Source organism: Acartia tonsa, chromosome 4 (genome assembly GCF_053477335.1).
Source record: "Acartia tonsa isolate MP-2025a chromosome 4, ASM5347733v1, whole genome shotgun sequence".
In the NCBI taxonomy this organism is placed as follows: Eukaryota; Metazoa; Arthropoda; class Copepoda; order Calanoida; family Acartiidae; genus Acartia; species Acartia tonsa.
Window position 1 is genome coordinate 44,579,577 of NC_137263.1, and position 27,077 is coordinate 44,606,653.

The following is a 27,077-nucleotide window of genomic DNA, read 5'->3' on the forward strand; positions in this document are numbered from 1 at the left end:
CAATTTAGGTTCTGACACTAAAGTCGAAGCACCCTCGAAGGCACTGTGTTGCACTTTATATTTTTATCACAAACTTATTCAGAAAAGGATATTTTTTTAGATTTCTTGTAAAACAGGGTAAAAAAGACACTTTAATGTCACAAGTGATTAAAATTTATATAGCATCCAAAAAAGATAAATCATCAGGCAATAGATTTATTATTATGTAGACTACCAATCAGTCTCAATAATCTGGCCAAATTAAAAGGAATTCTTAATATGATTAAGGAATGCTATGGTTTACTTATTACATGATTGAAAGAAAAAAAAAATGCCTTTTGTACCAATTTGTCCAATTAAGTGATTTACATTCCTGATTAGGATAAACAAAATTACTCAATGTTGTAGATTGAAAATATTGGTTTAGACACTGCTAGATGGAAAAAAACAAGATTCAACAGAATTTCTTTTTATGTAATCTAAAATACAAAGTAGACTGATGTCTGTCCATCCGTCCGTCCGTCTGAAGCTTAAGATCTCGGTAACCACTGAACCGATTGGATTCTACTCTTCAGGGTATATACCTACTGGTCTTGTGGTGGTTTTAGGCTATTTTCTTGTGGGGTGGGACACCCCCAACCCCCCCCCCCAAAACTAAAAAAATCCCTCCCCCCATTTTTTTTTTTTTGTAGGAGATATCCTTTTTTTTGCAGATTTCCTTAGTCTTTTTTTTTTGCAGAAGATTTCCTTAGTCCTTTTTTTTGCTCAAGATTTCTTTTGTCCTTTTTACGAATTTCACCTTTATTTTTTTTTATCACCTCTTGGGGCAAAGGCCCTAGAGGCTAGGGGCGAAGACGCTAGTATAGGTATATAGCAATATGTAAAAATTTGACTCGTATTTTTTCAGATAAAAAAAATAAGAGGATGAAAAAAAATCAAAGAATTTTAATATTTCATTGACAGGTGAGAAATAAGCCAAATAAATTGATTCGAAAAAAATCACGAAATCTATAGGTACGTGGTTTTCAGTTGTTGTTGGGGGGCAACATATAGTAAAATTGACGACCTCTCCATTGATATTAGAGTAAAACACTAGAGGGAGAAAGGGTTAAATAACTGTATCTCCTTCATCGCAATCGTCTTGTGCAACCTTCCTATTAGGTCATTGAAAATCAACCAATGGTATCGCTTATAATAACACAGCTAAGTAGCAGAAAATTATTTAGAAGCAGACGAAAGAGGTCTTTGAAAAATGAAGGGAGGTAGTTGTCTATATATACATCTATACTACAGATCTCTTCTCTTCATTTGCCCCCGAAATATTATTTAAGATTTATTTCACTTGTTGTTTATAAATACCTGGGAAAAACTGAATTTTAAATAACTATTGTTGGTATTATAAATACTAGCGGCTACCCAAAAAGTCTCTAGGGGCACTTCAGGGAAGCGAATGGGGAGTCGACCCTTCACTCTAAAGTTTTTAAAAATGAGTAGGAGTCTTTTCTTCAAGGGAGGGTAGAGGTATCCTCCAAAAATAATTATAAACCTTCCCTGGACCTTTGAGAAGCTTGCCTGAAGGAGAATCATACCGGTTTAGCGGTTAGAGATTCTTCGCTAAACATAGACTTGTAGACATCCTGTTATATTGAATAACGATTGACCTGTAGTTTGATTTTGACTTTTTGGTTATTGGCCTTTCCCTTCATCCCTACTACTGAAAAGTTATTTATTGTACATTGATCTTTCCCTATATCCCTGATAATGAGAAGATTAATTTATTGCATATTGACCTTTCCCTTTATTCCTAATAGGAAGTGATTGCGTCAGAGAGTGAAAGCCTATACTTTGAATATGTTAATATAGCAGACAGAAATCAGCTGATATATATTACAAATATATGCAGCTAAGCACTTGTTTTAAAGTCCTGTGTAGTGAGGAAATGCTTTCTTTATGCATGATAGATACAACACAGAGACAGGCCGGGCCTAGTTCTGTGTTTTATCTTGCAGTTTGTTTGTTGTGTATTTTGACGTAACAGGTGCAGTGGGATTATTGTTTCTAAAATCAAGTGAGGGAGGGGGGGTATTGTAAATTATCGTAATAAAGTAAACAAAGCAAAACACCTTAGAAAGACGAATTTTTTTTATGTAACTTCTTAGAAAAAGCATTTTGAGGCCTGATTACAAAATTAATGATTCTTGACCGTCAAAAAACCGCCATTTACTAGTATTTGTTATCTTAAATGATTTAATGCTCTAATAAAATAAAATTCTTACATATTTCAATTGAGCCTGGTAATAAATATTTTTTTGAAGCAAAATTTCATTTTTTAGTTTTCTGTTTATTTTTTATTTTACCTAATTATCTACGAGATATCTTCAATACCTAATCCTTGTACAGTGTTCTTAAATATAACTATTGTGTAATAGTTCATCAAAGTATATATTTGATTTAAGAGTGTTCCTTTGATACCTATTAATTTAGGATATATTCAAGCTTTTTAAAAATTTGAGATAAAATGAACAAACGATTAAAAAAAACAAAAACAATTGTCAGAAATCAATACTGATGTTTTATTAGCAATTGAATAGTTTATTCTAAATTTTGACACATTGCGTACTAACAACTTTGTTTACGAAGTTTTGTTATTTTAGTTAAGTACATGCCGTACGGATGGGGGTGCAAGATCAGGGGAGGGGTACACAAGGCCCAACTCTAAGAAGAACAACGGAACAGGAATATATATGAATACAATCTAAAAACACATGTCAAGAAATGTACAGAAAAGTAAAAAATAACTACATACCTAGATATTTTGGATAACTAATTTTAAACAATATCCTAATTTTCTATAATCTATAATTTTATATTGTATTGGAATTTAAAACTGATCAGAGACAGGCAAAAAGAAAAGATGAAGAAAAAACTGACATAAAATCAAAAGTAGATTCTCCAGCAAAGGGCTCCGCTTTTTCTGGTAAGTGATCTGGTTAACAATTTTTACTCAAAAATGATCAGTTGTTGTTAAATAGTATATTTTGTCACACGGGGTGCTGCAATTTCTACAACTAGCAAACTATATCACTGTATTTTTGACAAAACTGAGTGCCTTTTTGTCAATTTCATAATTAGGTGTATAAGGGGGGGGGGGGTAATGCAACCATCTCGTAATCAATGAGTAAACGGCACTTAGAATCCGAATTTCGATCTGAAATTTTGCATGAGTAATCCTTGTTAGGTCTATTTTTCCTAAATTGAACAATAAGTTGGAAAAGTAACGGCTGGCGGCTCAGCCGTTTAGCCTTTTTTTGCCTATTTTCAGGGCAAATTCATCATTAATTACGTAGGAATTAACATATTTTGGTTTAATTCATGTTAAATGATAGCAATAATCATTTTTTAAATTTCTAGTACCGGCCAGAACCAATTGATAACGTTTTGGAGCGGTAAAGAGTATTATGTGGAGATAGGTTTCGTGATTAATTTGCCCTATAGATAGCCAAAAAATGGCAAAACGGCTGAGCCGTTAGCCGTTACTTTTTCATCGATAAGTGCCATTTACTCATTGATTACGAGATGGTTGCATTAACCCCCCCCCCCCCTATAATTGGCAATATTTTTATTGCCATGAACTGAATACAGTGACTGTATTTTTGCGAGTTTTAAATGTGCCTTTAAATTCTGTTAAGAAGTCTCCAAAGTAAACCAATTTTGAATTCGTTCTGTAATGTTAGGATATACCAAAACAAAAATTTAGAAATATACCTATTAAGTAAAACATCTAATAATTGATTATCGTTTAGGTGAAGGTCTGAAGGTTGTAAGAGAAGTATGTCTTCCTTATCTATCCGCTGGGTTAGGCATGGTTGGTGCGGGCATAGTTTTAGACAGGTAAAAAATAGTTAAGTATGATTGTTCATTCCCTTCCGCAGGGTTAGGCATTGTGTCTACACTTTGGATTTTTTTCTTAGATTACAATTAATAATCCATAATATACCTATTAATTTTATTTTTTCAGAGTTCAGTATTGGGACGTTTTTCAAAATATACCTCAACTATTTATATTGGTAAAAATCATTTTAAATCATTAAACCTGTGTAAAAGGTAAGCTGCCTAATCACATTCACATACAAACAGAAATCTTGGAGCTAACTTTTGAAAATAAAGGAGTTTGAAAGAACTCTTAAAAATTTCGTAAGACCGTGGAGTATTCTAATTTTTTCATTCATTGGGCTATTTATAACAGAAATAACCATTAACCACCGATGTCTAAAATCACTGCTGGAAGATACTAAACCTCATTATCTATCCTTCGTGCATAGTTTATATGATATTGAAAATAAAATAAAATTGTTGTACAGGTTCCAGCTTTGATTGGTTTGAAGGGAAATCTAGAAATGACTCTTGCTTCCAGGTTTGTATTTATCTTCTTTGTAAGTAGAGAAGCTTCTTTTTGGTTTTTTAATCTTTAAGGTAAAATCCTTTCAAACATCTTAAAAGATTAAAACTTAAAATTGGAATCATAGCTCTTTCTCTTAACTTCATATTAGTATTATTTTACTATGGTTGTTTTAAAAGTTATTAAACTAGTTGTTTAATGTTTAAGTTTAAAATACCTAAAGAGGAATATCCACGAACAAGAGCAAGTGATTCTAAGCATCTTCCAGCATTGACCCATAGTATTTTTTTAGTAAATATACTAGGTTTATGTTTAATATTTGCTTTAACGACTAAAAAGTTAAGTTTCACCATGGTTTTATATGAAAAAAACTTTGATATGTTAACCATTGTTTGGTGCAATATCATCGAATGTTTTGATGAGTTCAAACTGTTGTTTAAAAGCTTTGACACAAACGTATATTATTGTGATTAAAAATGTATATTTGGAAAAAGGGTTGGTAACTTGTAAACAGTTTAATTAATGTACTTTTGCAATTTACAACATTTGATGCTTTTCTGCAGTGTTATTTTATTTTGCCCTTTGGACTTAACAAAGCATTTGATGATATTGCTTTAAAAATTGCTTTACATTTCAAAGTTTTTTTCATATAAAACCATGGTGAAACCTAACTTTTTAGTCGATAAAGTAAATATTAAACATAAACCTAGTATATTTACTAAAAAAATACTATGGGTCAATGCTTGAAGATGCTTAGAATCACTTGCTCTGGTTCGTGAAAGTGTATGTATATCTGTTATTTTAGTTTTATGTCTTGAAATCAACGATTATGTTTGAGATACAAGTCATAACATTTATATTTGTTTTCTGAAATTTTAATAATAATAATTGAATAATATTAAAACTAACTTTATTAAATCTAACTTCTAGGTTAATAGTAATAAAATTCTCAGTGGTTTTAGCATTTCATTTATCCACTTATCAATGCGTAACTAAGCATCCTGACTATCAATGTTAAGACTATCAACTCAAGCCAACCTGGGAGGACTGGATACAATAGCACAAACTCTGGAGCTTGGAGGATTCAACCTGGCATTAACTCAGCTACAGGTACAGATTTAAAAATTTTACATATTTGAAAAAATAAAAATAAACATAAAATAATCTTTTTAAGGGGGGTGATAGCAAGGGGAACTAAATCAACAAATTACACGTAGATTTTAGACTTGAACTAATTAAAACTTATTTAGGGTATCGTTGTGGGTTTCCTTGCAGCGTGTATAGCTCTAGTGATGTCTGCATTATCTGGTGATACAGAGTTTAATGTAAGTTAAGCTTTTATAATATATTTGTAAATCTGCACTTTGTCAAGAACCAGCAGCTACTTCACAAGAAGCATAGGAGCACTGAAAGCGAGGGGGGCGAGGAGAGAGTCGACCTCCACCTCATTTCAATTTAAGTTTTTAAAAGTAAAAGTATTTTGTTAGGGTGGGTCATCTTTATTAGGAGGATGGAGATAATCTCCCCCAAAATAGTTTAAAACCTTCCCTCTACACATAAGAAGCTTTACTGTAAAGGAGAACTATAACGGTCCTTCGCTTCAGATAAAAAATCTTATTGCTTGATATAATAGGATATCATGAGGTTAATAATATTATTATTAAGTTTGCGTATATGATGGTAGCATGTTCCAGTAGTATTATAACAGCCTCCATTGCAAGCTTTAGTCTTGGCCTTGTCATGGTGGCCGTTATTGCAGGTTACAATTTTCCCCATTTTTTAATATTTCAATGGTAGCCCATTTTTACATATTTCAATTTGTAAAACCGAAAAAATCATTAATATTGAAACTTCAAAAGATATATTACCTAATAGATATTATTTTAGTATCCCGTCGACTTGGAGTTGACCCTGACAACATAGCCACCCCTGTCGCAGCTGCCCTTGGGGATCTAGTCACCTTAGCCTTGCTATCAGCTGTTGCTTCCATACTATATGCCGTACATCCTCTAGTTCATGTACCAATTCTTCTATTATATACCTTAATTGCACTTTACTGCCAAAGAATATCAGCTCTCAATAAAGAAACCAAAGAAATTTTAAAGAACGGCTGGACACCAGTTTTATCCGCCATGGTTATCTCAAGCTTGGGCGGCGCAATTTTGAATCAAGCCATCGAGGAGTATCCAAACATTGCCATGTTCCAGCCGGTCATCAATGGAGTGGCGGGAAATTTAGTGGGTATCCAGGCCTCGCGTATTTCCACCCAGCTACACAAACATGCCAAACCCGGTGTGCTTCCAAAGGAAGTGGCGCCAATTAATCTGTTTAACCCACGTGTTACATTTTTTGGCGGGAAAGGGGATGGTAGCGCGGGTCAGCTTAGCTCTAATTCTGTTGCTGCCAGGATGCTCCTGCTTTTGGTTGTTCCAGGTACGATTTTTTTGTAAATATTTTAAGGATAAAATTTACAACAATTGCGGCCCTTTTAAAATTTATCTTAACTGGTCTCAAGAAAGTACTTAGTTGATTATTTGGCTTAAAGTTTTTGGACATCACCTAAAGACAGTTAAAACATTTTCACGAGCCAAGGTATTTAACATTTGTGTAGTACTTAAACTCTACACTTACATGTCATGTCAGCCAATAGACTCGTTACAATAAACTCTGAAACTAAAGAATTTTTTATATATTTTATTACAGGCCATATTGTTTTTAACACAGCAATCGGTTTCTCCAAAGGATTTGGAATATTTTCCTTTGTGTTTGTGGTGCTCTATCTTCTTGTTGCCATATTACAGGTAATTAGTAGCTTCGCCCCAAGAGTATATAGGGTACTAGGACAAACGTCAGAGCGACAAACGTCAGATTATAATTGATTAATTCTCAAAAACAATGAATACAAAACATAATTTTTAAAGTTTTTATAAAACGTCAGACTTTTACAAAAAGCTTAATTTGTCTGACCTTTGTACCACTCTGATGTTTGTATAGTCGGACGTTTGTCCAGTCTGACGTTTGTCTCTCTGACGTTTGTCGCTCTGACGTTTGTCTCTCTGACGTTTGTCTCTCTGACGTTTGTCCTAGTACCGTATATAGGCCAGTTACTCTATAATTCAATATGTTCCTTCGTAACGCTTTGGGGAAAATATGATTTTCTCGACTGTCATTTAAGATAGACTACTGATCTATTTTTGTAAAGATACCCTTTACCATGTAGCAAAAATACAAGATTAATGGAAGGTTTCGTGAATTTATATTATGTATATTATTCTTTATCTTTTTTCATTTTTTCTCCCTCTTATTTTGACCAATGAACATCTGTATGATACTTGCTTTGCTACTGTTAGATGTTGTCATCCCTGTTAAAATATTTGTTCGCAATATACATAAAATCTCATATTCTATCTTTGAATTTATCCAAGAAAAAAAATTTAATGTCTACTGTCTAGGTATCATTACTGCTGCATATTGCTAGCATCCTAGTCTACAAACTCTGGAGGCGGGGAATAGATCCCGACAACGCTGCCATCCCATACCTGACGGCTCTGGGAGACCTGTTCGGAGGAGCTTTTCTTGCCACAGTTTTCTTTATTATGGACAAATATAATCTTAACTAAATTCATTTTTCCCAGATTTAAAAAATCCATCAATTATTTTTTAAAAAGTACCAAAATTATTTTGAAAAAAATTATCTATGATATAATCACTTTAAGTGCCTTAAAACCCCCTTTGACTAAGTTATTTTTGCTTATTATTGTTAAAACTTTGCTTTAATGTAATCAAAATAAGCTCAAAAATTGTATTATTTTTGTTGCTGTATGAAAATCAAAAGGGGGGGGGGGTGCGAAAGTGACACTTTTTGAAACCAAAACTAAGAGTCAACAAAGGAACTCAACTAAAAAAAGGGTTACAGGTCTGAGATTTTGCATGGCAGTTGCTTTATAGGGGTACAATATGGAACTGTGAAGAAACGGCGGCGCAACCGCCGTTTCCCGCCGTAATTTTTGTTGCCTTTTCTCGGCGGTTTTCGGCGGTTGCGCCGCCGTTTCTTCACAGTTCCATATTGTACCCCTATAAAGCAACTACCATGCAAAATGTCAGACCTGTAACTCTTTTTTTAGTTGAGTTCCTTTGACTTTTAGTTTTGGTTTCAAAAAGTGTCACTTTCGCCCCCCCCCCCCCCCCTTTGTAAAATATTTCACATATATATTAGAAAAAGTCAACTGTTATTTATTGAAATAAATATTATTTTTTCAAATATTTTGTATGTTTATGTTAATCTTGTTTTTGAATTTCAGACACAAAACAAAAAGAAAAACAAACACATATGATAAAACAATGTTTAGATTGTAAGTTTTAAACAAGGATGACAACATCCATAAGTAGCGAAGCTCAAAAATTATGAATGGATATCGGAAAAATATTAATATAAAGCAGTTTCATACAATAAACATTAATCTTGATAAAATAGGGAAATAAGGAAACCTTAAAATTCACGAAAATTTTAAAATCTAGGAATCTATCTAGCATCGCAATTTATAGACAAATCTTGATTAAACTTGATAAAAAATGTGTAGAATATGAGCATATTTGATTCCTGATAATTTCAGCTGTCAATCATGAATAGGGATCGAGAAAACCTAAAAATCTAGGAATCGATCTAGCACCCCAACTAATAGAAAAATCGTAATAAAACTTAAGGAAAATAAGTAGAATGTAAATTTAAGTAATCCCTGAAAATTTCAGCCCATTCTCTTAAAAAGGAGTTGAGAAAATCACGAAAACATGAAAATCTAGGAACCAATCTAGCACCCCAAACAACAGACAGATGGACAAAATAATGCATAGATTAGATGGGCATATGTTTTAAGAATCTTCACTAAAAATTTCAGCTGTCTAGCTTTTCTAGGAGCCGAGAAAATCACGTTTCCCCCACTTTGTCTCAGACGGACGGACATTTCGAATTATAGAGTAGCTTCGCTACTAAAAAATAAGTCCTGTGGGGTTTGTATGTCGATACACAAAAGGAAATTCATCTTTTTAATTTAAAAAATGCATCAGTTTTCATGAAAACTAAATAATGGGAAGAAATCTCCCCTTCGCCCCTAGGGGTGAAGGTAGTGTCAAAGCCACTATATAATCATGATCCGAATGAAATAAAATATATACATATACGCAGAGAGAGGGGGGGCAATGGGCTGTTTATTACACTAGTCCCCAAAGTTGTGTAGTAGGTTTTCTCATTTGTTGGTTTAACAAATTTGGGGACTTCAGTGAATTCTGATTGGTTGGATCATGAAGTTGAGTGTCCAAACGTTTCAACCATAAATTATAATCTACAGAAGGGGTAATTTTATGTATCATCAGTGGGGATATACATCAATTTAACGGCCATTGTCTTATCCCTTTAGATCCCTGATATATACGGCACCCAAGATTTCGGTGTACATTTTCCAATGCGTAGTACTGGTATATTGTATAGTTTGTTAGCAGCGAATCTATCCTATTACTAGATTCTGGTCGTATGCAGGGAGTAAGGGAGGGGACAATGGATCGAATATTCAATTTTTAGGAGTCTCAGACTTTGGGGACTGGCTTAAAGGGAACATGCAAGAATTTAGCAGTTTCTAACCAATCTTGGGGACCAATTATGAATGACGTCACGCAAAATCATGCATAATCTCGCGGCAAACTAGCGCGCCAACAAAAAGATAAACAATAACAAGCAGACAGAATATTTTGATTTTGAAAATTATTTTGTAAATTGAATCATTACATTTTTTATATATCTAATTCTTGTTTAATGTTAATTCATTCCGATTAGTGCGTTGTAGAAAGAAATTATATTAAGATTATTAGTTATTATGAGCAAAGCCTTCCTATAATTAGGTCCCGCACATTTGTACGTCCGTAACGGTTAGCTCTTTTCATTACTTTAGACATGTTAGATGTTTCTAATTGATTTAATGTAAAGGCAAAAGTTTTTTGTCTTTAGCTTAATATTTCTGTAATTAATGATCCGATTAATTTCAAAATTTTAGGGAAAATTCACGAAGTCCTGAGTTGTTCAAGGTTTGTTTATCATTAAAATCTCAAGATGGTGTTATTTTATTTTTCTGTCCTGGATGCTAGGAGCGCAGCTACCAGTTATCCTAAGATATGTTACTTAAACCTTAAGATCTTTAAAATTAAGATGTACTTATGTTCTCAACTATTTTATTTATGTAGTATGAAATTTTGACGCAAGGTATCTCATTTTTATTTCGTTAAATGAAATAACTTGAGTTAAAAGTTCTGTAGGAAGGTAATTGTTTTAGTAAGTTTTGTAATATAATTATTTAGAGGCTTTTTCATGTCTAAGCTTTTTAATAAATACAATAAAAAAATTTGGGTAAAAGATGTTGTAAAAGTAAAATGGTATGTTTCCTTAATTTTCCGAAGTTCAAATAATAACAATTATGGAAATGAATTGTAAACAAGGGTTTTGATCTCTAGAATCAAAGGCTTGTCGTAAAGCATCAGTTTAAGGATGGTGCATTTCGAATTAAAAACAATTCTAAAAGTCAAAAATTTCCACTAAAGGTTGCTATATTGCAAATACTTGTTTTATCTGGAAATATCTGGATTTTCAACCTTAAAGGGTCACAACTATAAAATTGAATTAACTGCCCATTGTCCCCTCCCTTACTCCCTGGGTTGGACGACATGACAATTGAATAATCCAATTCTTCGAAATTCTGTCTTTGTAGCATGATTTTGATCGCTCACTTTTTCTCTGGGCAAATTTGAAATTAGTATATTTCTCTTAATTAAAGAATATTCATGAAAAAAATATGTGTGTTTAGGCAAAGTTATGGAACTCTAACCATCGTCCTGAGCACGTGAAACCTGACCTGGAGGCAACCCTGAAGGATCTCCAGCTGGATTATATCGACTCTTTTGTCATCCATTGGCCACAGGCTGTTCCAAGCACAGGTGAATATTTTTAAAATCCCTCAAACAACCATAATATGTAAAAAAAAAGTTCTCTGAAACATGAACAAAATTAAAACATTTGGGACGCATTTTAAAAGAAATCTTTACACATAGGTTTTTGAAAAAAATCCAATGAACATTTGGTTGCAATGAAAATTTTGGTTGAACATTTGCTGATATTTTCTATTTTTTAAAATTACTTTTATTAAAAACAGAACAACTGAAAAAATATTTGTTTTTAGTAATTTATGAACTATTTAAGTACCTACCCACTCAAATTATAAATAAAATTGGTTTTTGTATTTTTGTTGCAGGAAAAAGCTTGACCCTGAGACCAAATGGATGCTTCCCCGCCCATCATTCCAAGAACACCATGTTTCCTCTGGACGATGAGGGTAGGTTTTACACAGGGATATGACACATGGAAGACAAAAAGTATTTGATAGTAGAACTATAATTTACTGTTTAATATAGGTGTCCCATTGATCTCTTGTACTGTCATAGAAAAAGAATACAAAAATTTTCTTTGAGTGAGATATATAGGGAGGGATGGGTTACTCTCTCTCTCTCTCTCTCTGATTGGTTCCCTCCCCTAGACCTATAAGAAGATCCACTTTAAAGGAGAACCATGTAGGTTCAGCGGTTAGCAAGATCCTTCGCTACACACACATACAGGTAGACATATAAGGATTTGGTGATTATTGATTGATTTGAAATAACATAAAAATACCATAGATAAAATATTTAAGATAAATTATTTTGGATATTATTGTGCTGATTTGGATTCTCATTATGTTGAGACCTGGGCTACCATGAAGGAATTAGTTGATCTTGGTCTAACTAAATCTATAACTAGGATATTACTGTGCTGATTTGGAGTCTCATTATGTTGAGACCTGGGCTGCCATGGAGAAATTAGTTGATCTTGGTCTAACTAAATCTATATCTAGGATATTACTGTGCTGATTTAGAGTCTCATTATGTTGAGACCTGGGCAGCCATGGAGGAATTAGTTGATCTTGGTCTAACTAAATCTATTGGACTATCAAATTTTAACAGGTTGGTAAAAAATTTTAAAAATCAATAGTTTAAAGTGTAAGCTACTTATGTAAGTAAAATATAAATAAAACAAGGATGGCAACATCCATATGGCAAATCTTAGATTGATAAACGACCAAAGTGAGTTATTGAGCAGATATTCAGTGTTAATAATGAAAAAGGGAGAGAGAAAAAAGATAGAATAATAAAGACCTCATATACATAAATGTATTTTTTGTAGCTTTACCGACAGACCGAGAAGTAGTTATAAACCTTCAAAGGACCTATTAGAAGCGTCACTGTAAAAGAGAACCATACAAGTCCAGAGGTTAATGAGATTAACAAACATAAGGGATCTAAAGGGACAATACAATGGCCAATAACCAATCAAAATTCAGTAGCCAACGATTAAGAAAACGTTGTTATAAAACTTTGGGGACAAATTAAAAAAAAATAGCCCATTGTCCCCTTTCTCTCTGCACAAACATCCTATAATGATAATAAAACTTCTAAAGATTCGCATTTCTAAAAGTTATCATTTGTATTTAAGGATGCAAGTTGAGGAAGTGTTGAAGAATGCCAAGAAGTATACCCCAGCTGTTCTCCAAAATGAGAGTCATCCTTACCTGCATGAGAAGGATCTTAGGGACTTCTGTAGAACTCATAACATTGTTTTCCAGGTAAAAATTTCTATTCCAATAGTTCTCCTTTTTAGTAAAGCTTCTTATAGGCCCAGAGAAAATTTTCAAATATTTTGAGAGAGGGTATCTCAACTTCTCCTCAAGAGCCCCTAGTGGCATGTAGGGGCTTATCCGCTAGTAGTTATATATTTAATTATATATTTAGCTGTGATGGAAAGGACATTGGACTGTCACTATTTCTAGTCTTCAAAAGTTTTAAAAACTGGTTCTTAGTCTGGGACTTTCATTAGATCTTGAGTCGGGTATTCAGTTCCCTTGTTCCTCGCCTGAAAGTAAATAAAGTTGCTGCAATTTATTAGAAAAAAATCAAAAACTAGTTTCCTGATCAAAATTGAACTTTATTACCTACCTAACTGAAAAATATTTATTTTCAAAGTTATCAAATTTTTCTCACGCAACCTTTGTTTGTAAATATACGAAGTGCAGTTGTAGATCACTGGTGGTCTTTTGATCAAGCATGTAGCTGGAAATATTATTAAGGGTCATACTAAACATATATTATAGGCGTACTCAGCCCAGGGATCAGCTGACCGTCCCTGGCGTGCAGCTGGAAGTATTGATTAGAGGTCATACTAAACATGTATTATAGGCGTACTCAGCCCTGGGATCAGCTGATAGACCCTGGCGTGTAGCTGGAAGTATCACTAGTGGTGTTCCTAAAGCTGGCTACGAAGTTCTTGGTCATCCTGATATTGCTAAAATTGCAGAAAAGGTTATTTTTTGCTTTTTGTCTAACTGTGTTGTTATTAAAAGACTTGAATTTTCTAATTTAATACTTTCCAAAATGGGTTGCTTAGCACTTAAAAATGTAAAATGTTTAGTATGGTAAAAGCACTGCTAATGTTGTTCTGAGATGGCATCTGCAAATGGGCGGAGCTTTTGTCTGCAAATCTGTCACGCCTTCCAGAATCAAAGAAAACTTCCAGGTATGCCTAAATGCGTATTCAAAGCTGTGTCTTAATCTCAACCTTTAAATGCCACTTTTAGAAGCTTCAAAATAATTCTAGAATTTAGGTTTAAGTTAAATTTGCAGTTCTTTATTAAGAGAAGGAGACTTTGAAAAAGTTAGTGCGAATCTACACTTTAAGTCTTCAGTGACTTTATCCTTTTTAGTCTGTCAGTTGTAAATGCACTTATAACATAATGATTTCTTTCCCTAGGAAGCTTGTATATAATTAGAGTCAGTCCGTCCGTAACGGTCAGCTCTTTTCTTTAATTTAGACATGTTAGAATTTTCCTATAGATTTAAACAAAGGGGGGGGTTTTTAATGCAACCATCTCGTAATCAGTGATTAAATGGCACTTAGAATTCGAATTTCGAACTGAAACTTTTCATGAGTAATCCTTGGTAGGTCTATTTTCCCTAAATCGAACAAAAAGTTGGAAAAATAACGGCTGGCGGCTGGCAGCTCAGCCGTTTAGCCGTTTTTTGCCTATTTTCAGGGCAAATTTATCATTAATTACGTAGGAATCAACTTTTTAAAACATATTTTGGGTTTAATTCATGGTAAATGATAGCTATAACCATTTTTTAAATTTCTAGTACCAGCTGCTAAACGGCTAGAATCGGCTAAAAACGGCTGGGAGCTGCCAAGAGTATGAAGGGTAGATATGGCTTGTGACGTGTCTAGGGGTAGGTTTTTATGGCTGCTGAGCTCAAAAATACTACAAAAAATAGTGGCCGCCTATCCATATGGCAGCTGGGTAACAGCTGCAGCTCAGCTGGGAGCGGCCAAGAGTAGAATGAGTAGATAGGGCTTGTGACGAGTCTAGGGTTAGGTTTTTATGGGTGCTAAGCTCAAAAATACTACCAAAAATAGTGGCGGCCCATCCATATGGCAGCTGGGTAACAGCTGCAGCTCAGCTGGGAGCGGCCAAGAGTAGAATGAGTAGATTGGGCTTGTGACGTGTCTAGGGGTAGGTTTTTATGGGTTCTAAGCTCAAAAATACTAAGCGGCCCATCCATTTGGCGGCTGGGTAACAGCTGCAGCTCAGCTGAAAGCGGCCAAGTATAGGATGAGTACATAGGGCTTGTGACGTGTCTAGGGGTAGGTTTTTATGGGTGCTGAGCTCAAAAATGCTACCAAAATTAGTAATGGCCTTCCATATGGCAGCTGGGTAACAGCTGCAGCTCAGCTGGGAGCGGCCAAGAGTAGAATGAGTAGATAGGGATTGTGATGTGTCTAGGGGTAGGTTTTATGGGAGCTAAGCTCAAAAAAAACTACCAAAAATAGAGGCGGCCCATCCATATGGCAGCCGGGTAACAGCTGCAGCTCAGCTGGGAGTGGCCAAGGGTAGAATGAGAAGATAGGGCTTGTGATGTGTCTAGGGGTAGGTTTTTATGAATGCTGAGCTCAAATTTACTACCATAAATAGTGGTGGTCCATCCATATGGTTGCTGGGTAACAGGGGTAGGTCTGAGCTCAAAAATACTACCAAAAATAGTGGCGGCCCATCCATATTGCAGCTTTGTAACAGCTGCAGCTCAGCTGGAAGCAGCCAAGGGTAAAATGGGTACATAGGGCTTGTGACGTGTTAAGGGGTAGGTTTAAATGGGTGCTAAGCTCTAAAAAAAACACCAAAAATAGTGGATGCCCATACATATGGTTGCTGGGTAACAGCTGAAGCTATGCAGTAAGCTGTTGTTTAAGCTATAAGCACTTTTTGGGACTATTGAAGGATAACCAAATATTTAATATTTCAGTATTGATTTAGTTGTTAAACAGCTGAAATTGGCTGAGAACAGTTACCAACAGATAAAGGTAAAAGTTTAAGACAAAGCTCGTGATGTGTGGGGTAAATTTTTATAGGTGCCAAGCTTATTAATACTCCCCAAAAATAGAAAGGCCCATCCATATGGCATCAAGGTAACGGCTGCTGCTCAGCTGTAGCTGTTACCCAGCGGCCATATGGATGGGCCCCAACTATTATTGGTAGTGTTTTTGAGCTCAACACCCCCATAAAAAGTTAAAAACCTACCCCTAGAAATGTTACATGCTATATTTACAACATATACTTTTGGCTGTTGATAACTGTTTTCAGACGTTATTGGTAATTTTCAGTGAAATCCAGAAATAAAAAAAACTGTTACTAGTAATATGTCCATGAAATGAAGTTATAATGTTAATTGGGAGAAGTTTAATTCTACTGAAATAATAAATTTTGTGATATTCTTCACACGTCACATGCCCTATGTACTCATTTTACTCTTGGCTGCTCCCAGCTGAGCTGCAGCTGTTGCCAAGCTGCAATATGGATGGGCCGCGACTATTTTTGGTAGTATTTTTGAGCTCAGACCTACCCCTGTTACCCAGCAACCATATGGATGGATCACCACTATTTTTGGTAGTAATTTTGAGCTCAGCATTCATTAAAACCTACCCCTAGACACATCACAAGCCCTATCTTCTCATTCTACTCTTGGCCACTCCCAGCTGAGCTACAGCTGTTACCCAGCTGCCATATGGATTGGCCGCCACTATTTTTGGTAGTATTTTTGTGGTCAGCACCCATAAAAACCTACCTCTAGACACGTCACACGCCCTATGTACTCATTCTACTCTTGGTCTCACAGCTGAGCTGCAGCTGTTACCCAGCTGCCATATGAATGGGCTGCCACTATTTTAGGTAGCATTTTTGAGCTCAGCACCCATAATAACCTAACCCTAGACATGTCACAAGCCCTATGTACTCATTCTACTCTTGGCCACTCCCAGCTGAGCTGCAGCTGTTACCCAGCTGCCATATGGATGAGCCGCCACTATTTTTGGTAGTATTTTTGAGTTCAGCACCCATAAAAACCTACCCCTAGACACGTCACAAGCCCTATGTACTCATTCTACTCTTGTCCGCTCCCAGCTGAGCTGCAGCTGTTACCCAGCTGCCATATGGATGGGCTGCCATTATTTTTGGTAGTATTTTTGAGCTCAGCACCCATAAAAACCTACCCCTAGACACGTCACAAGCCTTATCTACTTATTCTACTCTTGGCCGCTCCCAGCTGAGCTGCAGCTGTTACCCAGCTGCCATATGAATGGGCGGCCACTATTTTTGGAAGTATTTTTGAGCTCAGCAGCCATAAAAACCTACCCCTAGACACGTCACAAGCCATATCTACCCTTCATACTCTTTGCAGCTCCCAGCCGGTTCTAGCCGTTTAGCAGCTGGTACTAGAAATTTAAAAAATGGTTATTGCTATCATTTACCATGAATAAAACCAAAAATAAGTTTTTAAAAGTTGATTCCTACGTAATTAATGATGAATTTGCCCTGAAAATAGTCAAAAAACGGCTAAACGGCTGAGCTGCCAGCCGCCAGCCGCTACTTTTCCAACTTTTTGTTCGATTTAGGGAAAATAGACCTACCAAGGATTACTCATGCAAAATTTCAGATCGAAATTCGAATTCTAAGTACCATTTAATCACTGATTACGAGATGGTTGCATTAAAAACCCCCCCCCTTTAATCACAATTTTGTCTAGATTTTACACATTTATAATCTGCTTATTCAGTTCTCACACTCTACAAGTGTTAATGTTCGTTTATCCTATCGCTTTTATGGATGTTGTCATCCTTGTTATATACTAGATCTGGGACTTTGAGCTGAGCAGCGAGGACATGAACGTGATGGACAAGTTGAACATTGGGTGGAGACACTTGTTGTGGGCTGAAACATCAATGCATCCGGATTATCCATTCAAAGATTGTCTCCCCTATGATTATAAGTAAGTCCAGGCGAAGACTATATTATTAGGAGAAGCGTAGCTGCCCTTTATTTTCTATCTTGTCTGTCTACCCTACAGCGAAAATTTTTGGGTGTTTTCCTTTATAAGGCATAGCAACCTTATTTTTTGGAGAAATCTGAAATAAGATGGGGAGGGGGGGTGGATGTTTCTTTATGCCTAAAACTCCTTGAGGGAAACTTAAAAGTTAAACTAGAGGCCTCTAGGGGAATAACCATATTAATGAATATTTCAGTTGGTTATTCAATCTGAAGAAAATTTGCGCAACTATAGCTGTTTTAGTTCATTATATTATCTAACTTTGACAATTATATAGTTTAAGAGCACGATTTTAGTATTAGACAAATGATGTTTAGAACTAACATCAGCAGATTTTTAGGATTGTAGAGAAATTAAATAAACAAACTTGGGAAGTATGATTATTTGAAACCACATTCTGTCAATGAAATTAATCATTACTTAAACAAAACACAATTTTTATTTTATCTTTTACAATTTAGTTTACTAATTTATGCTGTCATATAAAAAAAAAGTATTTTAAAAATGAACTCCTATTTATGAAAAGGACAAATCTAGAAGCCAAAAAAGTTTATATCTATTATTGCCTAAGATATTGATACTTCGTGCTGGTGACATAAAAATCAGAAAGCTATAACATACATACAGGGTGCCCCATTCAATTGGATTCTAACAAAAATTTAAAATTTTAATCTTTCAATGGACAATAAAAATAATCCCTGAAACAAAATTTATAGATTATACCATGATATTATGGAAGAGAGGGGGGACAGTGTATTTGTGGTATCCGCCGAGGATAAATGGCAGACACCGGAGTTCAATTAGATTACGGCAGTGTGACAGACGTGGACACCTTACTATAGAGAAGCTACGCTTCTCTAGCATTCACTAGATAATAATCAACATCTATTTCAGTTGTCACTTTATTGAAGGTCTAAAGGGTACTAAAGCTATATACAACAAACAATAACTACACAGATAGGAATAAATAATCATAACATAAAAGCATTATAATACATATACATTGGTCAGTTTGGGCAATAATGATCCCCCATCCCTGGAAAGGGTGGGGGAATTAACAATACAGTTAACCATAATAAAACTTGACAGATTCAATCATTAATTTTAGGCATAGGGAGGGGGTCGACAGACCCCTTCCCCAGGACTCGGGGGAGGGCCGTTGGCCCTTCCCCGAACCCCGGTCAGGGGTGCCATAGGCATGGCTCACGGTTGCCGAATACCACAACTCTCCCCTCGGAAGGCTGGGAGAGGGTTTCCCTACCAGACTTCCGACAGTGGTTGAGGCCTTCGGTCCGCTCCTTAGGGCTAAGATATATACAAAATGATAATGATTCAATGGAATCCTAGTGGTGAGTGTTTCTCAGGGCTGATGGGCTCCCAACGTGGGATAGAAGGCAGAGGCTGGCTTTGGTTGGACACGTAGTTCAGCGCCGGCAGGTGTCAGGTTGGCGGGTGGCACAGTTGTTGCTGGGACAGTCAGCAGTGGGGCATTCTGGTTGTTGTTGGCAGCGGCTGGGGCACTGGCTGCCAAGTTGACCGTCTGGGCGGCAGCCTGACCTCCCGAGGGGCCGCGGGGTCTTCCAGAGGGCGGTCCTGGCCTGCCTGGGCGGTCATGCCCGCTATCGGCTGATTGCATGGACACCATTTCCTCGGCTGCTTCCCGGCCGATGGGAATGGCATCCCAGTCTACTGAAAAGTCCCGGGACTTGGCATGGGTGAGCCGGGCTCTGGCCAAGGCCTTCCTGTACAAAGTTGGATGGTACAGGAACACTTGTGACATCGCATTCATGGCTGCCCGTACACCTCCTTGTGCTGCTGCCAGGGAAATGATGGTCAGGTCCCCCAGCAGTTTGAGGATTAACAACAGCAAGCACAGTATGGCTGCGCCATCTCCCCACTCGTGAATAGCTTGTCTGAACCCAGCCCAGACATCCAGGGCGGCCTCTCCTTCCTCCGCCAGTCAGTCGATGTTGTAGGACACTATCCCATGGTCACCTGTGGCCGAACAGCTACCTTGCTGAACGCATGAGCCATAGGACAGGCCGGTCAGCATGGCGCTTTTATATGCTGGGAATGCCAGCAGTTGCTGCCAGTCGTTCAACTCAGCCTGCGAATACAAGCCCCCTGAACTGAAGTCATCCAAGGGTTCTGTCAGCAGCTGCTTAGGCGTATCCAGCGGGGGTGGCCTCTTCTTAGGAGCGGGGGTTAACTCTATCCAGCCTTCCTCCGCGTGCACAGTCAGGGGGTATGTGGAGGAGCAGGGAATCTTGGTGGCGTGGCCGCTATACACTTGTGTCACGGCGTCTACAAACCCTGTGGGCTCTACTGGCACTTTGTCCCAACACTCCTTGTGTTCACGGACAACATATTTGTTGCGTTGGCAGGTAAGCTGGAGCAGGACATCTCCCCTCAGCACCGAGAACGTGCTCCCCTGGACACGCACCGGGTGGGCCGGGTCTAGTTGCTGGAGCTTCCAGCAGTTGGCCGCTACTTCTTCTGCTGCTGTGCTTTTCATGCGTGTCTCCAGAGTAAATCCAATATAACCTGCATGTATCTGGGCCTGCAGGGGGACATCAACATCCCTGGCCGATACTCTGGGCAGCGCTGCCGCGGCTGGGTCAGCTGCCACAAACAACGCTGGGTGGTTGGTGGCATGGGCCTCAAAGTCGCAGTTCACTATTGAGGTGGGGTTGGTCATGTTGATGAAAAACTGGGCTTGATGGTCAACCAGGAACGCATCCATCACTAGGCTAGGCTGGAGGCTGCGGATCAGCCTCAAGGGGCAATCTCTTCCCAGGTGGTCCCACACGTAGGTTGCTTCCCCAGTGATGCAAGACAGCTCTGAATGGGGACATTCCAAGGTCAGGTGGTCAGATTGGGACTCCACCCGTCCATCCTCTACTACGTAGGTCTCTTCCTTGACCAGCAGCCGTCGCTCCTGGAGCACTAATTCATTGCAGTACAGCTGGCCCTCGAAGTGGACGTCCTCCCCCTCACAACCCACCCCCTCGGGGCTGTTGACGAGGGCGCCCACCATATCGAGGGTGAAGAACAGGGGATGGTTCAGCTGAAACGTCAGTGGCTGGGTCTTGCCTGGCAGCGTGTAGACTCGGTTCCTGGCCAGGTCTCGGCACGTTTCTGGATCTATCTTAGTTGGCCTCATGAGGGTGGGGACCGAGGTCACCTTGAGGTGACCCCATACCCCACACCTGAATGTCCACTGGGACACAGTGAGCTGACAACTGTATCCTGTTGTTTCCCTAACCTTGACTTGCTGCAGGACGTGTACTTCATGGCCCAGGGGCACCTCCTGGTGTAGAGGTTCCGTGTTGCACATCTTTTCTTTATTGTAGGCTGTGACGTGGGTGGGGTTGGCACAGTCCCATCCCACCAGGACGTAGCTGGTTGTAGGCCACACGGCTGCCAGCAGTAGTCCCCACAGGACCATCCACCAGTGTGAGAAGCTTCCAGGCAGCCATCTACCTCGCGCACGCGGCTGGGGATCTTCGGCTCGGGTCACGGCTGCTTCTCTGGGCTGGACACGGCTGGGCTGCTCCTGGCTAGATACAAGTTTCCATTGAGCGTTATCCTTGTGTGGCCGGGGCACCCCGATACCCTCCCCAATGACAGACTGGCAGGCGACTGCGCTTGCCTGGGTGTCGGCTCCCCTAGCCCTAAGTGGTCCCTTCCCTTGTCCATGGCATGCCCAGTGGCATGGGGCTGAAGTGCGTGTGGCACAGGCTCGCCCTGACTCACGTCCCTCCCCTGCCCTAGGAACTCAGGTGCATGTGGCACAGGCAAGTCCTTATATCCCCAAATTTCAATCTCCCCAGCCTCTGGTGCAGGGGGCACAGGCAAGGCTGGGGTTTTACAATGGTTTGGATACAACACATTTGTCAAATTTAACTTATCCTGGCTCGACTGGGAGTGCTGGGCAGCTGGGTTCCTTCGGATGGCAGGGGGCGCTGGATGGCGTGTAGTTGGGCTCTCCCTGCAGGCTGGTGGCGCTGGCTGGCTGGGGGTGACGGGTGTCACCCCTTCCTCTGGGACTGCTGGCTCGTTCCAGGATCCAGGTCTCTCGGTGGCGGCGACGGTTGTCGCCCCAGGCACCAGGTTGGAGGCTGGCTCGTTCCAGGATCCAGGTATCTCGGTGGCGGCGACGGTTGTCGCCCCAGGCACCAGGTGGGAGGCGCTGGATAGCACCCCCCAGTCATCACAGGTGGCGGCGCCGGGTGGCGCCCCATACATCGATGCTGATGCGCTGGCTAGCGCCTCCTGCCTCTCTCGTTCAGCGGCCGCCAGGGCCTCCCCGTACACCGTCTCAGGGACGCTGGGTAGCGCCCCTCCACTCTTGCTGGGTAGGCTCGGTCGAGCAGGCCCCATCATGTTGAGGCTAAAAGGCTGGGGCCTCAGAACTTCTGGCTCGGCGATGTTGTAGGGTTGCACCAACTCCGGCCCCAGGTGGTTGAGACTGAAGCCCAGGCCAACCCGGTTGGGTTCAGCCGCGCCGCCCAGTACGTTGATCCTAGCTGGAACGGTCCCAAACTGCGGCATCCCGTCGGCTCGGTCCGCGGCTTTGGGGGCGGCTGCTTGCTGCGGTGGTGCTGGGGGCGCGCTCCCTTCCATATGGGCCACTCTGCTGGGCTTTCCTGGAGGGGCACCCTTGTCTGCGGTGCGCCTGCGGCTGGCTACCTGGTCCCAGTCAGCTCTGCACTCGGCCGCCGTGTGGCCGGTATAGTGGCAACGCTCGCACTTGGCAGAACGGTCACGGCGTGGCTGGGTGCGTCTCTCCTCTAGGCTGACTTCCATAGGCGTCGGGCAGTCTCGAGCTCGGTGGCCTCTCCCCTGGCAGCGGAAACAGCGACCAGGAACCTTGTCATCTGGAGCGACCTTCCCCATCTGGTGGAGACCCGGAGCCAAGGCGCCAATCTCCATTGGCTCCGACTCGTCATATTGGGGCAACTGGATGCTGGCCGATCCTGTGAGCCCGTCGGTAGAGTCCACTAGGCACACACCCTCCTTCAGCTGCTTGGTAATCATGGTGACGGTGAACATGGCTCTACGAGTGTACTCAGGTACACTCGTGATCTCATGACTCATCATCTCACGTTTCACATTAGCGTTACGAATGCCACGATTTAATTCGTCCACTAACAACTCGAGATCCTCATGGCTGTAGGCGTCCCTATACAAGGCACACTTGGTTGATATGTATGCTTGTATCGGTTCTGTCGAGTGTTGCTTGTAATCCCTAAACGCTTGTTTAAGCGTCTGGGATTCAAAAGCGGGACGAAATAACATTTCACACTCGGCCTTGACCTGTTCGTAGGTCAAGGCTTGGCCTGCCTCGCCAAACAGATGAGAAGCCATTTCCGCCGCTTGCCCTACCAGTGACAGTAAAAGGGCATTGCGGCGGTTGAGGGAGTCATGGGGCGGCACGCGGTAAGCCGCCCATGACATCTCGAGTCTGCGGATGTGTGAACTCCAGGACTGCTTGGGCGGTCCTCTATACTCCGGCAGGTTACTCAGCATCAGCTTGCGGTACTCGGCTGGAGCCGGCTGAGGGTCATCCTGGAGCCATCCTGGGGCTTGGTCGCCTCCTGGCGCTTGCGGCTGTTCCATCGGGTCAACGGTTCAACGGCGGGACACAAAGTTATAAGGCAATAGGATAAATAGTTTGTCACTTGAGGCTTTCTAGCCTAACAGCCAACACTGTTTTTATCACTAGGTTGGTAGTTTAGTTACAAGATATAACTTAGCTGTACTTATCACTAGTTGGATTCTGAGGTTGTAGAGTAGGCTGGTAGGGGTAGATAGGTGTTGAGGGTCTGAACTGCTGTCAGGAACTGATTTGGTTTTCCTTTATCACACTATAGATAGGAGGAGGAAGCTTGTAATTCTTTATTTTCTAAAAATACCTCTGTTAGATGCTATGGAGTAGCTCCGCTCCGGTGTGTGTGTGTGTGCGTGAAATCTCCTGTCCTTGCAACGCGCTTACGCACCGTCAAATCCGCGCACACAGGTAAAACGCGCACTTATCCCTCAACTCGCTCTCTCATTGGTCCGCTTTGTCCATTGAATTTGATGATATTTCCGCACTCCGTTGCGCTACCCGTAAATGGCGCTCTGTGTTCCCGGCCACTAGCTCCACACCGTGGGCGGACTTAGTCTAGTGTGGGTAGGAAGGGGGAAGCGCGTGAGGGGACGGGGGTAAATCCGTCCGTTCCCCCTGTGAGGAAGGGGGGAGTGCTGTGGGTTTGAGGTAACTGTATGATGAAGTAATGGTGCCCCTTCTCCTTAATCCTAGGCTTATCTGTTATGTCACCTTGATTGTATTTCCTTCAGTGGAGAGTGGGCCCCTCCCTTTCCTCTGAAATAAGGGGTGTATTGTTGTTGTGCTGTAGGCTTGAGGTGATTAGATTGTGTATCAGGGCATTTGTTATATTACATCTAGCTTCTATTTTTGTCCTTATCACAATTACATAACAGATTTGTTTACCAACCCTGTTCTATTTTTAGTTGTTATCACAATACACAGTAAATCCAAGCCTGTTCTATTTTTAGTTTTATCACAACACAACAAATTGTTTGCCAATCTTTGCTCATAAATCTATTGTTTAACCATCACACCAGGGTGGTAATCCCTGCAATGTGATATAATATCTGTTTTTTCTAGATGGGTGGCTGCGTTGTAGCCTCTCAGGATACTTGGAGTTGACGTAGTTTTCTCTGCTTTGGTGCACTACACTCGTATGTTGGCTCGCAGCTCGCAGCTATGTGGCATGTTTCAGCCTATCGGCGGCAGGGAATGTCCCGTCCTGCTAGCGCCGCTGATCCAAATCCGGCTGATGGCGGCAGGGAATGTCCCGTCCTGCTAGCGCCACTGGTTCGGATCCTGCTATCTCTTGCAGTAAGGTTGGCCTATTTTCAGCCGTTTGCACTTATTTGGCTTGTTTCAGCCGGTCCGCAGGCCTGTTTCAGCCCTTTGAGCGCTTAATTCTCCGTTAGATGTCGGCGCTTCTCGCGGTTCTTCGTCAAGTTTCGCTGTTTCACTTCCACAACTGCCGGATGCAGAGTTAGACCTTGCTATCCAGGGTGGGTAATTCAGGTTGCTTGTGTCAGTTTTGCCAGTTTCACTGCTGGGAGTACCTTAGCCTCAGCTGCGCGTCTGCTCTACACTTGTGGTTTGCCGTAATCTCACAGCTGACACCAAAAGTTGTGGTATCTGCCGAGGATAAATGGCAGACACCGGAGTTCAATTAGATTACGGCAGTGTGACAGACGTGGACACCTTACTATAGAGAAGCTACGCTTCTCTAGCATTCACTAGATAATAATCAACATCTATTTCAGTTGTCACTTTATTGAAGGTCTAAAGGGTACTAAAGCTATATACAACAAACAATAACTACACAGATAGGAATAAATAATCATAACATAAAAGCATTATAATACATATACATTGGTCAGTTTGGGCAATAATGATCCCCCATCCCTGGAAAGGGTGGGGGAATTAACAATACAGTTAACCATAATAAAACTTGACAGATTCAATCATTAATTTTAGGCATAGGGAGGGGGTCGACAGACCCCTTCCCCAGGACTCGGGGGAGGGCCGTTGGCCCTTCCCCGAACCCCGGTCAGGGGTGCCATAGGCATGGCTCACGGTTGCCGAATACCACATATTATTTACACGGGTGTGCACAAAATGTTAAGAACCCCTCCTCTCTCTAAATGAATACTTCATGGGTTCATACCCCTCTCCTGGAGATTTTTAGGGGAGGTTAGAGAGTTTTGTTTATATCTTCCCTGAAAAAAATACCTAGGAAGGGTACAGCCCCCTAACTACCGCCCGTTTGCTTACCTATATTTATATATTAAGATCATAAAAATGAAATATTTGTTGATCACCCTGTGCATGGTACATATAATGTATATGACAGTGTCTAGCGAGTGTTTACAAATTAAAATTTTAAAGGTTATGCTTTGCAAATATTTTTAACAGGAATTTAAGGGATAGTTTATCTTTAGATTATAGTAGATTGATGTCTAGTTTTGTGTGACCTCTAAGATCTTGGGAACTACTAGACAGATACATCTGAAAAGCTGTTTATTGGTCTTGGACAGGTTTAAGGCCATTTTGTAAGTGGTTACTTTGATTTTTCTCCCATTAAATAAACAAAAACTTCAAATAATGTAGGGCCTTGGCGGGTAGGAACACCCACCTGTTTAAAGTTTACATTGTGAATGGGTGAGATTTACTTAGACAATAGACCTTAAGTTCTAAGAATGTAATTTATAATATCTTATAAACAGATTTTTTCATTACGTTTATATCCCTCAATTCTTGTAATATTTAGGGCTTAATTTTATATATGTAATATCAATACTATAAATTTTTATTGGTTAAAACTAGTTCATACTTTATATACTGGATACTAAAGAAAGGAGAAGAAAATTTCTAAAAATCTTTCAGATAAATAAAAAAAGAATTAAGATTATCCTTCGTAGAAGCTAAAACTACATTGGTTAGGTACTTAGATTTGAAGTAGATATTACTATTTACCAAGTAGTTGAGGCTGTGAATTATACTAATGCCCAAGGTCCGATAAGGTCGGTTGTCTCATTCTTTTTATCGTTCATTGTCTTATACCTAAAGATCTCTGGATTCAACCTAATTAATTTTAATATACTTTAGATTGGTTGACTGTATTTTAGGACGTTTCTCTTAAAATATGATAGATTTCATGATGTTGTACTATATTAATTGATTGAAATATTGGGGTATAGTACCTTTCTTGGCAACGCCTCATAAGTGGCTTTTCTCCTATTTCCAGCCCATGCAGGGGGCTCTAACCCTGCAGGGCAATCACCTAACCTAATAAAAGCTACTGTGAAAAAACGACGTATCGCCCCTTAAGAGGCGTTGCCACGAAAGGGACTATACCCAAATATTGTTTTCAGGTTGGGTAAGCCTGGAGTTGGATCCACAGCTGGAGCTAAGTAACTGGATAAACTGGAACAGGACAGGAAACATGGAACAGTGATACAACCACAGCAAATAAATAATATACCTTTAATATTATGATAAAAACTACTTTTCAATTGGCGACCTGTATGACATTTCAACGTTGTTTTTCTTTAATAAATTGACATCAATATCTAAAGCAGGTTATTCAAATTTCCAAACAATTTCAATTTT

At 39.8% G+C, this 27,077-nt stretch overlaps 2 protein-coding genes across 3 annotated transcripts; both read left to right on the forward strand.

Annotated features, from left to right (window-relative positions):
- Positions 1–884: 884 nt before the first annotated feature.
- Positions 885–8,212, forward strand: LOC145317379 (solute carrier family 41 member 1-like). 2 transcript variants are annotated; one of them, XM_080158427.1, is made up of 12 exons: positions 885–942; positions 2,634–2,712; positions 2,872–2,956; positions 3,783–3,870; positions 3,998–4,046; positions 4,341–4,393; positions 5,398–5,488; positions 5,629–5,703; positions 6,044–6,137; positions 6,266–6,811; positions 7,082–7,179; positions 7,831–8,212. In XM_080158427.1, the coding sequence occupies exons 2-12, from the start codon at positions 2,653–2,655 to the stop codon at positions 7,996–7,998; spliced, it is 1,407 nt and encodes a 468-aa protein (XP_080014553.1). In that variant the 5' UTR covers positions 885–942; positions 2,634–2,652; the 3' UTR covers positions 7,999–8,212. The 2 variants fall into 2 exon arrangements, with proteins under 2 accessions (XP_080014553.1, XP_080014554.1); XM_080158428.1 differs by lacking the exon at positions 885–942 and adding an exon at positions 1,844–2,017.
- Positions 8,213–9,905: 1,693 nt separating this feature from the next.
- LOC145315488 (aldo-keto reductase family 1 member B1-like) lies at positions 9,906–27,042 on the forward strand. The gene is made up of 9 exons (XM_080155470.1): positions 9,906–9,914; positions 11,227–11,356; positions 11,671–11,751; positions 12,307–12,415; positions 12,945–13,074; positions 13,685–13,807; positions 13,917–14,021; positions 17,682–17,818; positions 26,840–27,042. The coding sequence occupies exons 1-9, from the start codon at positions 9,906–9,908 to the stop codon at positions 26,880–26,882; spliced, it is 867 nt and encodes a 288-aa protein (XP_080011596.1). The 3' UTR covers positions 26,883–27,042.
- Positions 27,043–27,077: the final 35 nt, after the last annotated feature.

Coding starts and splice junctions, on each gene's coding strand:
- LOC145315488 (XM_080155470.1), top strand. Junction 13,808..13,916: donor TTGCTAAAATTGCAGAAAAG/GTTATTTTTTGC, acceptor TAAAATGTTTAG/TATGGTAAAAGCACTGCTAA. Junction 14,022..17,681: donor GAATCAAAGAAAACTTCCAG/GTATGCCTAAAT, acceptor GTTATATACTAG/ATCTGGGACTTTGAGCTGAG.
- LOC145317379 (XM_080158427.1), top strand. CDS start 2,653: ATGGGGGTGCAAGATCAGGGGAGGGGTACACAAGGCCCAACTCTAAGA. Junction 6,138..6,265: donor CATGGTGGCCGTTATTGCAG/GTTACAATTTTC, acceptor ATATTATTTTAG/TATCCCGTCGACTTGGAGTT. Junction 7,180..7,830: donor TTCTTGTTGCCATATTACAG/GTAATTAGTAGC, acceptor TCTACTGTCTAG/GTATCATTACTGCTGCATAT.